The sequence below is a fragment of the Eptesicus fuscus genome, chromosome 14, assembly GCF_027574615.1.
Source record: "Eptesicus fuscus isolate TK198812 chromosome 14, DD_ASM_mEF_20220401, whole genome shotgun sequence".
NCBI classification, from domain to species: Eukaryota; Metazoa; Chordata; class Mammalia; order Chiroptera; family Vespertilionidae; genus Eptesicus; species Eptesicus fuscus.
Window position 1 is genome coordinate 57802371 of NC_072486.1, and position 15034 is coordinate 57817404.

The 15034-nt window shown below is 37.3% G+C and overlaps 1 protein-coding gene across 6 annotated transcripts in view; it reads right to left on the reverse strand.

The window, feature by feature from the left end:
• AGBL3 (AGBL carboxypeptidase 3) overlaps window positions 1-15034 on the reverse strand; it is a 61740-nt gene that overhangs the window by 35057 nt on the left and 11649 nt on the right. For 4 of the 6 annotated variants that reach the window (XR_008558133.1, XM_054726456.1, XM_054726457.1 and 1 more), the window contains exons 5-7: window positions 8285-8392; window positions 4542-4680; window positions 2220-2999 (exon numbers count right to left, since the gene is read on the reverse strand). Coding sequence is in view for 4 of the 6 variants with exons in the window: in XM_054726456.1 (XP_054582431.1) it covers window positions 2220-2999; window positions 4542-4680; window positions 8285-8392 (1027 nt within the window). In the remaining 2 variants the exon portion in view is untranslated. Of the gene's footprint in view, window positions 1-2219; window positions 3000-4541; window positions 4681-8284; window positions 8393-15034 lie in introns of those variants that run through there. The other 2 variants (XM_028159059.2, XM_028159062.2) reach the window with 2 other exon arrangements.

Below are 15034 nucleotides of genomic sequence, written 5' to 3' on the forward strand. Positions count from 1 at the left end.
GTCAACACTCAACCACTGAGCCACGCCACCTGAGCTGCCCTTTCCCCCCTAATTCTAAACTTTATATAACATTATTATATTACTTAAGTAATAAAAATTTCATATATTATTTGTTATATCTGGAAGGATAAATATCAAAATGTTAGTAATGGTTTTTATAGTAATATGAAATGTTTTACAGTAGTCTCCCCCTTAACTGCAGGGGATATATTCCAAGACCCCAGTGGATGCCTGAAACTTCGAATAGTACCACCCCTATATATACTGTGTATTTTCTTATATATGCATACACTTTATGGCATCTCTTTGGCATATTCAAATTGCCAGCATCATTACTCTTGTGCTTTGGGGCCACTATTAAAATAAGCACTGGATACCACCACAGTCAATGTGATAATGAGGTGGCTACTAAGTGCATTACAGGAGGGTAACATATACAACATGGATGCGCTGGACAAAGGGGTCATTCATGTCCCAGATGGTACAAGGCGAGATTTCATCAAGCTACGCAGAATGGTGTGCAATTTAAAACTTACGAATTGTTTATTTCTGGAATTACTCCATTTAATACTTTCAGACTGCAGCTGACTATGGGAAACAAACTTTGGAAGTGAAATTGTGGATGGTAGACTACTGTACTTTTATAACAAAAATACTAAAACCTAAAGTCAAAACTTTTAAAGCATAGCTTGTATTAGAAACAATATCCTTTAAACTAGAGTGAAATTTCATATTGAAGTCAGTTACATGTATTAACTTATTGCCCCTTTCTCATTTGGTGCCCAATAAATTCTAACTAATAACAGATTGACATAAAGTCACTGAACAACATTTCAAGTTTTTAGAGAACTAACTAGATTATAAAACAAGATTATCATATGAGCTCCTTAAATATGAAATAGGCTGTACATTTTTAAACCAACATTTTCTCAATTTTAGTGGTCTTTCTGTTTCTTGTGAGTCAAAAGAAACCATTACTTGTAAGTAATTAATTCCCAAAGAAATGTTATTACTTCTGAAGTAAAACAAGATTTTAGGGTCTCTTATATTCGTTTACATCATTTTAGAAACACTTTGGCTATTTTTCTTACAGATATTTTAATACCTTATACTAAAATCTACTCTAATTCTCAATATTTTTTAACAACTTTTTTCTTTTTTTATATTTGAGGAAACACTAAATACGTTTAAAGCTTCCGATGTTCCAGATTTTATTCTGGGTACTTTAGTAACAATAACTTCATTTAATCCTCCCATCTATGAGGTAAGTATTATTGTTCCCATTTTATATATGATAAAATTGAGGTTTAGATTTGTTTTTAATCTAAATAATCTAAAAATATCACCCGAGGATATTTTTCCATTGATTTTTTAGAAAGTGAAAGAGAAGGGAAAGACAGAGAGAAATATCAATGTGAGAGAAACACATCAATTGGTTGCCTCCTGCATGCGCCCTGACCAGGGCCCAAGTTGGGAAGAAGCCTGCAACTGAGATACAGGCCCTTGATAGGAATCGAACCCGGGACCCTTCAGTCTGCAGGCCAACGCTCTATCCACTGAGCCAAACCGGCTAGGGCTGGGTTTGTTTTTAAATTGCTCAAGGTCACACAGTTAGCAAATGATGTAACGGGGATTCCAATCTGATATGTTTAACTCCAGCTCCATACACTTAACCTAGTCATTCAACAAAAATTTTAAATATTATGTGCATTTTACTATTCTGAATTCTTTGGAAAATTTAAAGCTATTAATTTTTCTAGGGGCAAATAAGGATATTATTTACGAAAATTTTAAATAATTATGTAACCTGTTAATCAAAAGACTCATCATAGAGCAATATATGATCAACTTAGTGCCAGAAGGCTCTACGAGATGTAATCAATTTTCACATATAAGGTATTCAAGGATCCCAAAGTAAACATCAATGCTACCATCAGCTTTAGCAAGAAATCAAATTTGGGATATGCAAACTATTAGTTTCACGAAGCCATTATAATGTCCTAGAGTCGGTATCATTATTTTATGAAAGGTTAGTGAATCCAGTGGCATAATGCCAGAAAGGCATAGGAGCAGAGTTAGGAAGAATGGGGGGAAAATTAAGTAGGTATAGTCAAACTATCTTAAGAAAATGGAGAGTAACATGAGTGGGATTGTGAGGCCAAAATTCTTACTCCCAGGTTTACTAAATAATTAGAGAGGCAATTTGAGGCTTATTTTACCTGTGGATCATGTTCCGGGTATACCAAACAGAAGGGAATGATTCCTTCAGGAGAGAGGTGTAGTTACGGTTTAAATCCCGTCCAGCTAAGGAACACCGGTAATTTCCTACAATCACACCATCGGGATTCAGCATGGGTACCACCTTGAAGATGAAAGTGTCCCGAAGCAACTGCGCATCACGTGAGCTGCCTAAAATAAAATCCAGGAAGCCTTTCATGATCCACGAGCTGTTGGTTTCTCCTGGATGTACCCTTGCAGTCAAAATCACCGCCTTTCGTTTTCTTGAGTCAGCGTTCTTCAAGGGGGTAGTGATCGTTAAAATGTACACCATATTCCTAGCAATTGTGTGGCACAAGACACGTACTTTACAAAACTTTGACCGTACTGGGTCATTATTGATGCTAGAAAGGTATTCTTGCAGGTTGGTGTAAGTGTACGGATAGCAGTGAGCAAAGTAGCAGGTATCATTGCTGTGTGGAAATTGAAATGTCCACGTGAGAGAGAAATAATGGCGCCCATCTTGCCCAGGGTTGTTCCTGTAATACTTGATTTGCTCTCCTATTCTCCTCCAGCCAATATTATGAGTTTTGGCTTCTTTTTCAGAATAAAACAGTGGGCGCATACCCCGGTTGTAAAGACTAGCAGGCTTGGTAAAATTGATAATAGTGAATCTGTAGACTATTCCTGCTTGGGTATTAGTGACTTGGAAATAGTACCACTGGGTGTGTTTATTTGTGAAGAGGTCAGGGCGCACAGTCAACTGGTATTCATATTCTGCCCTAATACATAAGAAAGAAAGGGGAAAAAGCACATAAAAATGTAAAAATGACATTTAGTTTTAAATAAATAAGGAAAATGATTTTTACCTATTCACAGAAAGTTTTTTTTTGGGTCTGGTGGTTGGACAATGTTTATTTAGTATCATAAATAGCAAGTAATTGAAAAAGATAAAACTTTTGAAATTTCCTTTTATTGGATGTGAAACTGTTTCTATGCGTTATTCTAAAGCCTTTTTATTATTACTAAAGAGAGCACATAAAAATGAGATTTGATAAAAATTATATTTTTACTCCAATTATGTTTCCTATAAAAAATGATTAAAAAGTTCTTAAAACTGAGTTAAAGTCCAATGTTTCTTTTTTACTTCAGATATATATTTCTGTTTTCTATTAGATTCCAATTCTAGGGATCTGATATAACTATTATTGAGAACATTTAAAAATAAGTAGACATTAATACGACCAACAGATTATAAAATTGTAAATACTTTGAGGATGATATTTGATCACTATTTGTATCTCCCATACTGAGTCATTCAGAATTGCATCTAATAAAGAGGGAATATGCTAACTGACGGCCTTGCCCTCAAAGATGGTGGTGCCCACAGCCAATAAGGAGGGAATATGCTAATTGACTTCCCCGCCCTCAAAGATGGCAGCACCCACAGCCACAAGATGGCGGTGCCCAGTCCCCTCAGCCCTGCTGGGGTGGCCGGTACATGGCAAGGCTGGGCTCGGCACCAAGCGGGCCCAGCCACTCCGCACGCCTGCCTCCGGAGTCCCCCAGTCCCCTCAGCCCCGCAGCTGCCCAGGGTTGGCCTGAGGCGCAGGCAAGCCTCAGATGGCGGCTGCCCAGCTGACACCTGAGTTGCAGGCAAGCCTCAGCTGTCAGCTGCCCAGCTGCCCAGGGGCGGCCGAGGCACAGGCAAGCCTCGGATGGCGGCTGCCCAGCCACCCAGAGCCGCTCGAGGCTCAGGTAACCAGGGCCGGCAGTGGCAGCAGCAGAGGTATGATGGGGCATCGCCTTACCCTGATCACCAGGTCGCCTCCTGCCCCTGAGGGCTCCCAGACTGTGAGAGGGGGCAGGCCAGGCTGAGGAACCCCCTCCAGTGCATGAATTTTCATGCACCGGGCCTCTAGTACTTATATAAAGGCTAAAATAACTTACTGTGTATTATTTATAATATATACATATATCAAACTTACTTGGTTAGTTGTGACTTTTTTCTTTACCAAGTAATTTCTGTTCCTCAGCACCATGCACTGTGTGTGTGTGTGTGTGTGTGTGTGTGTGTGTGTGTGTGTCTGTGTGTGAGACAATTCATACTGGCATACTGAAAATACAGAAATCTGCTTACGTTAAGTAATAATTCTCAAAATTATTTGAACCTTTCATACACACCCCCAAGATAATCTCTAATTACCATCTATACTTCAAGGAGTTAAGTTCAGTGATGGATACTAACATTTCAACGTACAAAATATAGAAACTAATAAACAGTTGATGGTCTAGCTCCTCAAATAATCATAATTAAAACCTACACTTTGACTACCTTCTGTAGATTACCACTCTCAAACCTTGCTTCAAACATCAAAGTGCTGTCACAATTATCCACAGGCTGCTTCAGGGCTGTTCGGTTGCCCCCAACTCGAGAATACACAAAACACGGCTCTTTGTAAGCTGATGAGAGAAATAGGCCATAAAGATATCAAGCCATGTCTAAAGTATAGGCTATTCTGCATAGAGCTTGCAGCTACAGTATAAGTGAAGTGTCACTAAGAATTTTAATTTGTAAAGAAATTTGATACCAATATATAGATTTATGTTGAAGCAAGAAAATTTAAGCCGAAACCGGTTTGGCTCAGTGGATGGAGCTTCGGCCTGCGGACTCAAGGGTCCCAGGTTTGATTCCGGTCAAGGGCATGTACCTTGGTTTCGGGCACATCCCCAGTAGGGGATGTGCAGGAGGCAGCTGATCGATGTTTCTCTATCATCAATGTTTCTGACTCTCTATCCCTCTCTCTTCCTCTCTGTAAAAAGTCAATAAAATATATTAAAAAAAAGAAAAAAGAAAATTTAAGAGTACTTAGATAAGAAAAGCAATGCCTAAAATAGACTCATATGCTACTCACATTAAAATACTCATTCCGCTTCTGGTTATATGAAATAATTGATTCTGAACTTGACCTTTTACTATAAATGACTATAAAAGTGGACAAAAAATATGAGCTAACTTTTTTTTTCATATTTTTGGATAACACATAGACCAGAACTATATAGGATTCTTGAAAAAAAGATAAATACAGCAAGTAAGCCCATGCTTACCCCTGGCTTTCTTCCTGTGCGTACTTTCTAACCACACCTCAGGAAGGAGGCACTTATGAAGCGCGTAACAGTCTTGCTGGGCTGAGGAGGCAAGATTATTGCTCGGGGCTGCTAGGATTTGTGAGGCAGGGCATGAGAGAAAAGACAGCTACATAGAGGGAGAGTCTCAACAGTCTACATGGTTTTTCCCCAGTCCTTTGCTGAGGGCTTGGCTGTGTAAGCAGAGGATGAGAATAAGCAAGGTAGGAAAGAGTGCTATTAGGGGTGAGATAATAGAGGGTATACAATTTCAGAATATACTGGAATTACAACATACCCAGAGTATAAAGATTTCACTAAGCTCCTCAGACATTTCATCATGACACTAGAAAAGCTGTACATTAGGCATAAGAACCACATCTAAGAGTCAAGGCCATGACCTTGACTAAGGACAAAATGAAAATAAATCAGCCCTACAAAATAAATAAATAAATAAAACCAGCCTGAAAGATGCAGAATCACCTACCAGCAATTAAGCTGCCTACCAGAACAAAATTCAACATAAGTTTTAAAAACAATATAGACTCCTACAACATATCTTTCACAATGTCTTGCATGTGATAAAAAAATTACGAAGCATGCAGAGAAGCAGGGAAATATGGTCCATGATGAAACACACACACACACACACACACACACACACACACACACCCTTCAAGACAATCTAGATGGGATTTACAATGGACTCAGAAAACATGTTTAAAGATTTAAAGGAAAAGATAGAGATAATAAAGAAGCAGATTAATATAAATGGAAACTATTAAAAAAGCAAATGGAAATTTTAGAAATAAAAAGTGCAATAACTGAAATAAGATTTATTGGATGGGCTTAAAAGACATACTGAGGATTGCAGAAGACTCTGTGAACTTAAAAACAAAAACTCAAGGACAGAGGAGGACAAAAAAAATCAACAAAGATCCAGGGACATGTGGGACACAGCTAGAAATCCAACATATATGTAATTGGAATTCCAAAGGGCAGAAAAGAAAGAATAGTATAGAAAAATATATGAAGAAATAATGGTTGAAAAATTCTCAAATGGGGTGGGGGAAAGCACTCTATTAATCAATGGATCCAATAAGATCAGTAAACTCCACACAGAATAAATTTAAAGATAACCAAATCTAGGCCAACCTTAGTTTGCTGAAAACAGCCAGAAACAAAAAGACACACCATACATAGGGCACAATGATATAAATTATGGCTGACTTTTATTAAAGACAACAGATGTCACAAGACATTGGAACATATATTTAAAGAAATAAATCTTTAAAAGAAAAGTTGTCCGCCAGAATTCTATATAGCCAGTTGTTTGGGGACTTCCCTGTCCAACAGCCACAGATCTAACAATCATCTGTCAGTTAATCCTTTCAGGTCAAGGAAATACAATGGTTCTCCTCTGTTGATAGGCTTATGTTGCTTCACCATCCCTTGGTCGTTTGCCTTAACTCTGTCCATTCTAAGTTATACTTTCACTGAACTAATAAAAATTACTCCAAGTATGCCATCCAATTCCCAACAAGACCCTGACTATTTCAATTTTTTATTAGATCTCATTTAAGTTATGTGTGGAAGTTCTACTACTTGCCATGCAAATATTTGAAAGTTTAGTCATAAAAATATTTGAAATCAAATTAGAAAAATCAGAGGTGCTTCTCTCACTCCAGCTGTTAAAAAATATGTGAGTAAATGATTTCTAGAATCGCGTACTGTACAGGAAACAATCCCTGTGAATTTATCTGTTTTGCCAGCCCTTTAAATAAAATACGTATGTTCCCTGGAAGGTATCTAACATCTACTGTAAGACATAGAACTCTGATGGTGACATTGTGCAGGAGTCCCATACTTCCTCATGTTGGTGTATCAGGAGTAGCACAGTTTAACAGTGATGGGCAACCTTTTGAGCTTGGTGTGTCCAACTTCGCCAAAAAACTGAGCATAACTCGGGGAGTGTGTCACTTTGAGGAAAAAACATTATTTCGCAAATGTTTCATTCTCAGGAGCAGCATATGTTTCATCCTTGGCATGCGGCCGCCTCAGCGGCCGCGTGTCATCAGAAATGGCTACGCATGTCAGTGCTGACACGCGTGTCATAGGTTCGCCATCACTGGTTTAGGATATAGGCTGAGATATCTATGTTTGATTATCAGCATATTCTATCATAAAGTAGATATAAGATTTTGATTACTAGAGTTCTCAAAGTACTAATACAGATCACCCTTCTGAGCTATATCTTAGATGTTATTTGCAATGTGGGTGCGTTCCTCTTTTAAGATAGGAATCGCACCAAACTGGCATGAAATGGAAAAAAAGAAAACCCCACACATCTGAGAAATTGCGTGAAAATGACCTGTCAATAGAGAGGCAACAATAGTTGCAGAGCACCCCAATGAATTTACCTTTGAAAACTGATGTGAAGCAGAATTCCTTCTAAATATAACCCCATTCTAATTGCCAATCTGATGTTTTCTTTTAAAATAACTTTACATGAACTGAAATACACCTTCAAGAATATAATTAGCACTAAATCAACATTTGGATCAATAATAACCAAATATATTTTTTTGATTGTTAATCCTCACCCGAGGATATTTTTCCATTGATTTTTAGAGACAGTGGAGGGGGAGAGACAGAGAGAGAAAAAACATTGATGAGAGAGAGACATACTGATTGCTTGCCTCCTGCACAGAATCGAGCCTGCAATCAAGGTACGTGCCCTTGACTGGAATCCTTCAGTATGCGGGCCAGTGCTCTATCCACTGAGCAAAACTGGCTAGGGCTTAACCAAACATTTTTATGGGGACAGGGATTTCCTGGTAATCTGCAATTTCCACTATAATCAGCAAAACAAATATAACTAAGAGATTAGCCCAGGTACCAAATTACATTTGTATAGCAACATATTTCATTATGTACCCACCATCTTCAGCTAGATAAACTACTGTATCTTCCTTGGAGTTTGAATAAATGGGTTCGTTCTCTAGGCCTGTTGGGATGTACACTGGCTCGGAATAAGGAGGAGTCGTATCTATATATATATATAAAAGAGAAAACATTATTTGAATGTGACAAAGATAAAAACAGGAAATTTTATTATACATTTTAAAGTGGTTTACTGATAGATCTAGGCTAAAATTTAGAGTTTTGTGAGGGGCTAGATTTTACTAAGGATTCACTGGCAGTAATGAACATTGTCACACTGTAACAAAACACATAACATTTCACAGGCACCTTGTTCTATATTATTATAGTGAATAGTTCATTATTTAGTGTCATAGATTTTATACTAAAGTTTCTATTTCTCCTGGGCACTTGATATCTTTCTGGCCCACCTCTGGGAATCTTGCTCCATCTTTTATTCTCCCTTCCCCTTCAACTTCAGCATCTTGTCTGATAATGGTTGTCTCCTAAGCTTATAAACATGTTCAAGTGTCTTCTGTCTTGCCGGAAGCCAATTCCAGCATGTCATAATTATAAGAGTTTCATCAAAAGGTTGATGAAACTTGGGTGCTCAACAAGGGCTGAGTAACATATGTAATCACCTGTTGGAAAGGCTGAAAGGCACTTTCCCCAAACCTGAATAGGATGACTGTTTGCTGCCAGACAGCTCAGGGCATCTTAATCTACACGTTATTGCCTCCTGTTGGCCAAACACCTGAACAGCTGTAGGCTATTCCCCAATTTGACAATGCTTCTGTACCCTTTGAAGTATATGATCTCTACCTTGCCTTAGGACAAACTGTGTTAATAAAAAGCAAGGGTCCTGAGACAAGGAAAAACTTTAGCTTCCTTAGCTGAAGCTCCTCTGACCCTTAATGCCTTTCAAAATTATCTTTCGTCTCTGGACTCTTACTTAATCTATGCACAGCCTTTCTCCAGATTGATGAACCCTTTGTAATGCTGGAACAAGAAGCCCGGCATTAATGGCGCCTGAACAGGGACTTCCTAAACCTTTGCAACACCAACATTACTGTCTCCCCAAAGAAAGGTTATCCTTAGACCCCCCAACTTCTTCTTTAGCTATACCAGCTTTCCTCTTCTTCATTATTTTTAGGACCAAGTTTCTTAAAAGTTGTCTGAGCCATGCTCAAATGCATGATTTTTTATTATGATCTATTTGATTGGAGAAAATGACTTCACAGCCAAACTACCCTAGTTGTTCCCACTTTTTAGTAGAACAAGAATTTGGTGATGACTCATTATTCTACTCTTTTATTATTGGCTTATGTGTGTCAGACTTATGTGTGGCTTGGTTCTGGTAATAAATATATTCCTATAGAGGGAGTTAGCCTCTATGATCCCGAATATAGTCATTGAAACAATAAGAAAAACAACAACAACTTGGTGGTAATAAAGAAGTGTTACTGGACAAACATTTTGGGGATTATGTATACAACTGCTTTAGCAATATAAATATATATGACATAATTAATCGGGGTCAAGTCTAGTTACAGAGAAAACATAGATTAAAATATTGATGTCAAATATTGATGTCAGTACACTTTGTTGGGTAACTGAACAACACACAACCAAATAAATTGATAATAAAGAAAATTATAACTAAAACTGATCATCTTATCAGTTGAAAATCTTAATGTACTCAAACCAAAATTAATCATGAACTGATAACATAGCATTGCTTCTGAAGACTTTGGGAATTTCTGCTACTTGCTTTGGTGTATGCTTATCATCAAAAGATGCATGACAGCCCAACATCCCAGTTAAAGAAAGAGACTTTTTCATTAATCTGTTTATGTTCTTAATTATTTAACAACTAGAAGCCCGATGCACGAAGATTCATGCTAGAATGGGCCTTCCTTTCCCTGGCTGCCGGCACCGCCTTTCCACTCCGGCCCAGCCCTGGAGCTGCCTCTTTCTGCTGAGGCCCTGCCTTCCCAGGCTGCCCTGAGGCCCTGAGAGACTGGGGGTGGGGCGGAACACCTGCGTCATCAACATAGCAATGATGCAAGCATCCCACCAGCCCCTAGTCACTTGGTGCCTGTGTATGCAAATTAACTGTCATCTTTGGTATGTTAATTTGCATACTCACTCTGATTGGCTGGTGGGCGTAGAGGAGGTATGGCCAATTTACATGTTTGTCTATTATTAGGTAAGATGAGTAGTCTTTATAGTAAGAAATATGAAACTCTAGCCCTAATCGGTTTGGCTCAGTGGATAGAGCGTTGGCCTACAGACTCAAGGGTCCCAGGTTCAATTCTGGTCAAAGGCATGTACCTTAGTTGCGGGCACAACCCCAGTAGGGGATGTGCAGGAGGCAGCTGATCGGTGTTTCTCTCTCATCGATGTTTCTAACTCTCTCCCCCTCTCCCTTCCTTTCTGTAAAAAAATCAATAAAATATGTTTAAAAAAGAGAAAGAAATATGAAACTCTTAACACTAGAACTGGAGAAAGAATTTACAATAGGGTCAAGTTTGCAGCTTATCAAAGTACTTTTATGATATATCTGTTTAACTTTCTGAAGAAGTGCCAAACTTTTCCAAAAAGACTGAATGATTTTATATTCTCACCATCAAAGGAGGATTTTGATTTCTCTACATTCTTATCAACACCTGTTATCTGATTTTCATTCCAGTCATCATAGTGGGTGTTATTGTGTTACTTATATTTCCCTGATAATTAAAGGTGCTGAATATCTTTTCATGTGTTTATTGGCCATGTTTATCTTCTTTGGAGAAATGTCTTGTCAGATCATTTGCACTTTTTAAATTGAGTTGTCTTTTTTAGTGTAAGTTGTAAGAGGTCTATATAAGTCCTTCATCAGATAGCTTGCAATTATTTTCTCCCATTCTGTGGGTTCTATTTTCACTTTCTTGATAGTTTTATTTGAAGCACAAAAGTTTTTGATGAAATCTAATTGACCCATTTTTGTTGTTATTACTTGTGCTTTTGGTGTTATGGTTACAAATCCATTGTCAGATTCAACGGAAGATTTACTTCCATTTTCTTATAAGAGTTCATTCAACCCATTAATTCTTGACCCATTTTAAGTTAATTTTTCATATGGTGTGTTATTTATCCAGTTGTCCCAGCACCATTTGTTTAAAAGACTATTTTTCCTATTGAATAGACTTTGCCATCTTGTTGAAAATCAGTTGACCACAAACATGGTTTATTTCTGGATTTCAATTTGAATCTAATTTGATCTATATTCCTGTCTTCATAATAGTACAACACTGTCTTGGTTATTGTTAGTTTATAGTTTTGAAATTGAAAATTATGAATCTCAAATTGTTCTTTTTCACAACTTTTTTTTCTATTCTAAATTCCCTGAGTTTCCATATCAATTTTAGGATCAGTTTGTCAATTTCTACAAAGCAGACAGTATTCTGATGAAAATTATATTGGATTAGCAGATTAATTTGGGGAGAATTGCCATCATTATAATTGTAAATTTTCTGATCCACAAACATGGGTGCCTTTTCATTTATTTAGATTTTTAAAATTTTCTTTCAATGTTTTGTAGTTTTCAGAGTATAAGTTTTACACTTTTCTTAAATTTATTCCTATATTATTCTTTTGATGTTATTGTAAATGAAATTGTTTAAGTTCATTTTAGTTACTCATTATAAATGTACTAGAGGCCTGATGCATGAATATTCATGCAAGAATGGGCCTTCCTTCCCCTGGCTGCTGTCACTGCTTCACTCTGGCCGGAGCTGTCTTTCTGCCTTTGCTCCGGCCCAGAGCCGCCTTTCCGCCTTCCCACGCTGCCCAGAGGCCTGGATCAGCTGGGGCAGTGCGGAATGCCTGTGTTGTTATCATGGCAACGATGCAAGCATCCCACCCCCGGCCGCTTGGCGGCTGTGCATGCAAATTAACCCTCCATCTTTGTTGGGTTAATTTGCATACTCACTCCTGATTGGCTGGTGGGCATCGCAAAGGTAGTCAATTTGCATTTTTCTCTTTTATTAGTGTAGATAGGAGTATAATTGACTTTAAAAATATTTACCTAGTATCTTTCAATCTTGCCAAACTCATTTACTAGTTCTTATAATTGTTTTTCAGTGGGTTGCTGAGGGTTTTCTATATAAAAGATTGTCATTGGTGAACAGAAATAGTTTCACTTCTTCCTCTCTAACCAGGATGCTTTTTATTTTTTTCTTGCTTAATCACTGTGACTAGAAGCTCCATTACCATGTTGTAAAGAAGTGGCAAAGTGGATATCCTTGTCTTGTTTTTTACCTCATGGGGAAAGCATCCATTCTTTCAGCCTTAAGTATAATATTAGTCGTGAGATTTCATAGATGCTCTTTATCATAGCAAAGATTTTCCATTCTCTTCCTAATTTTTTTGACATGAAAGGGTATTGGATTTTATTTTATATATATTTATTACCTGATTGTATAATTGAAAATGTCCAGAATAGATAAATCCATAGAGACAAAAAGCAGATTAGTAATTTTACTGTGGGAGGAAAAAAAGAGGAATGATTGGTTAATAGGTATAGGGTCTCTTTGGGGGGGACATGAAAATGTTCTGGATTTAGAGAGAGGTGATAGTTACACAACACAAAAATAGTACTAAATGCTGCTGAATTGTTCACTTTAAAATGGTTAATTTTATGTGATGTAAATTTTACTTCAATTTAAAAAAAGTTGTAAGCAGCTTATTAAACAATAACGTTCTTCAGAACCACATCCACACCTAAAATTATGACTTCTGAAAAAACTTTATAAACAGTGAAATGCTCTATAGATGTTAGCCACATACATGTCAACTGCGACATATGTCACCAATAACACATAAGCCACTGTAACACATAAGTCACTTATGACATGAATGTTACTATAGACATGTCACTTATGAGACATATCAATTTTGAAATGTTGATTGTGACATGTGTCAGTTTCACCACCTGACATCAATTTTGACATGTTGCTTTTGACAGGTGTGTTGATCCTGACAGACATGTGTCAATTTTGAGGCATGTGTTTATTCTGACACATTGACCACTCCGACATGCACATCAATTCTGACATGTGTGGCGATTCTGACACACATGTTCACTGACACACATATTAAAACCGACATACACCAATTCTGACACATGTTAATTATGACACATCTGTTCATTCTGACAGGTCAATTCTGACACATACACGACTCTGACAAACATGCCAATTGATACACGATAAACATTTGACATGTTCATTCTGACACATGTTGGCACGTTTCTATTTCGGCATATACAGATCCTGACACGTTGATTCTGATACACCTGCTGATTTTGACACATATGTTGATTCTGACATACATGTCGCTTATGAGTGTATATCAATGTGACAATGCAGCTTTGCTGGCAGATATCCATGATCTCTCAGCTGCAGCAGTTCCAGAAGTTAGCAGTGTTCCAGCCATTAATTTCACAAGGCTGGCTCATCAAAACTAGGAGAGCAGGGATCCTGTTACATCAGTATTGGGTCAATATATGGTTAGCATATCTTTGGTTCTTAGGATTCAAAAGATTGTTTCCTTTAGTAACCAAAAACCAAGGCCAGATAATTAAGGTTCCAGAAATTATCAAAGCTTCAAAGTTAGCAGTTTTCACCAGGGGAGGGTGCTGGATTTTAAATAATACCTTTTCTGTAGCTATTGAGAAGATATACTTTTTGTTTTTTATTCTATTTATGTGCTATATTACATTAGTTTATTTCATTACATCAATTACATTACTTGATTTTTGAATACTAAACTAACCTTGAATTTCTGGATAAATTCTACTTGGTCATGTTGAATAATTCTTTTTATGTGTTGCTAGATTCAGTTGAATAGTATTTTGTTGAGGAAATTTGCATCTATATCCATAATACATATTGGTTTGTAGTTTTCTCGTGATATCTTGTTTTGGCTTTGTATACAAGGTAATATTCGTCTCCTAAAGTTTTCCCTCCTCTCCTATTTTTGGACAAGTTTGTGAAGAACTGGTAGGAATTTTGGTAGACTGTTCCAAACATTAAGTGTTTGGTAGAATTCAGCAATGAAGCTATCTGAGTTTGGGCTTTTCTTTGTGGGTAGTTATTCTATTACTAATTCAATCTCTCTACTTACTATATACCTATTTATGTTTTCTATTTCCTCTTGAGTCAGTTTTAGCAGTCTTGTCTTTCCAGGCATTTGTCTGTTACAGCTAAATTATCTAACTCATTGACATCCTTTATTAGTCTATATCTGGTTCTCATTTAATTTGATAATTACATACTCTTAGATTTCTGGCATAGGCTTCTCAGGACAGTTACATACATCCTCAAATTTTAGAATATTCAAGCCTTTAAGTGTTCTCAATCATGGTGATTTTGTTCTGCATTTGAGTTATCTGCCAGAAAGCTTTTGCATGCTTCTTACCAAGGATATACAAAATGTAGGTATTCCTCCAAAAGGCTTCTCAGCACATTGAAAAGTGCAGTAGTGCTAAGGAGCCACTTAATTTTGTCTTAAGTGGTTGATATCAAAGATGAATATTTGCCATAGGGCAGACTGTGTGACTTTAATTGCCAGGATGAGTAATTTCCAGCATCAAGTACTAGTTCAAGTTTATTCACTGCTACATGAACAAAAGAATGTTTAGGAATAGAAGGGCCTGCAAAATTGCAGTTGTTGCATACACTGCTAGTTGCCCTCCCAATATCTGACTTTCTTCTTGTTTGCTTTT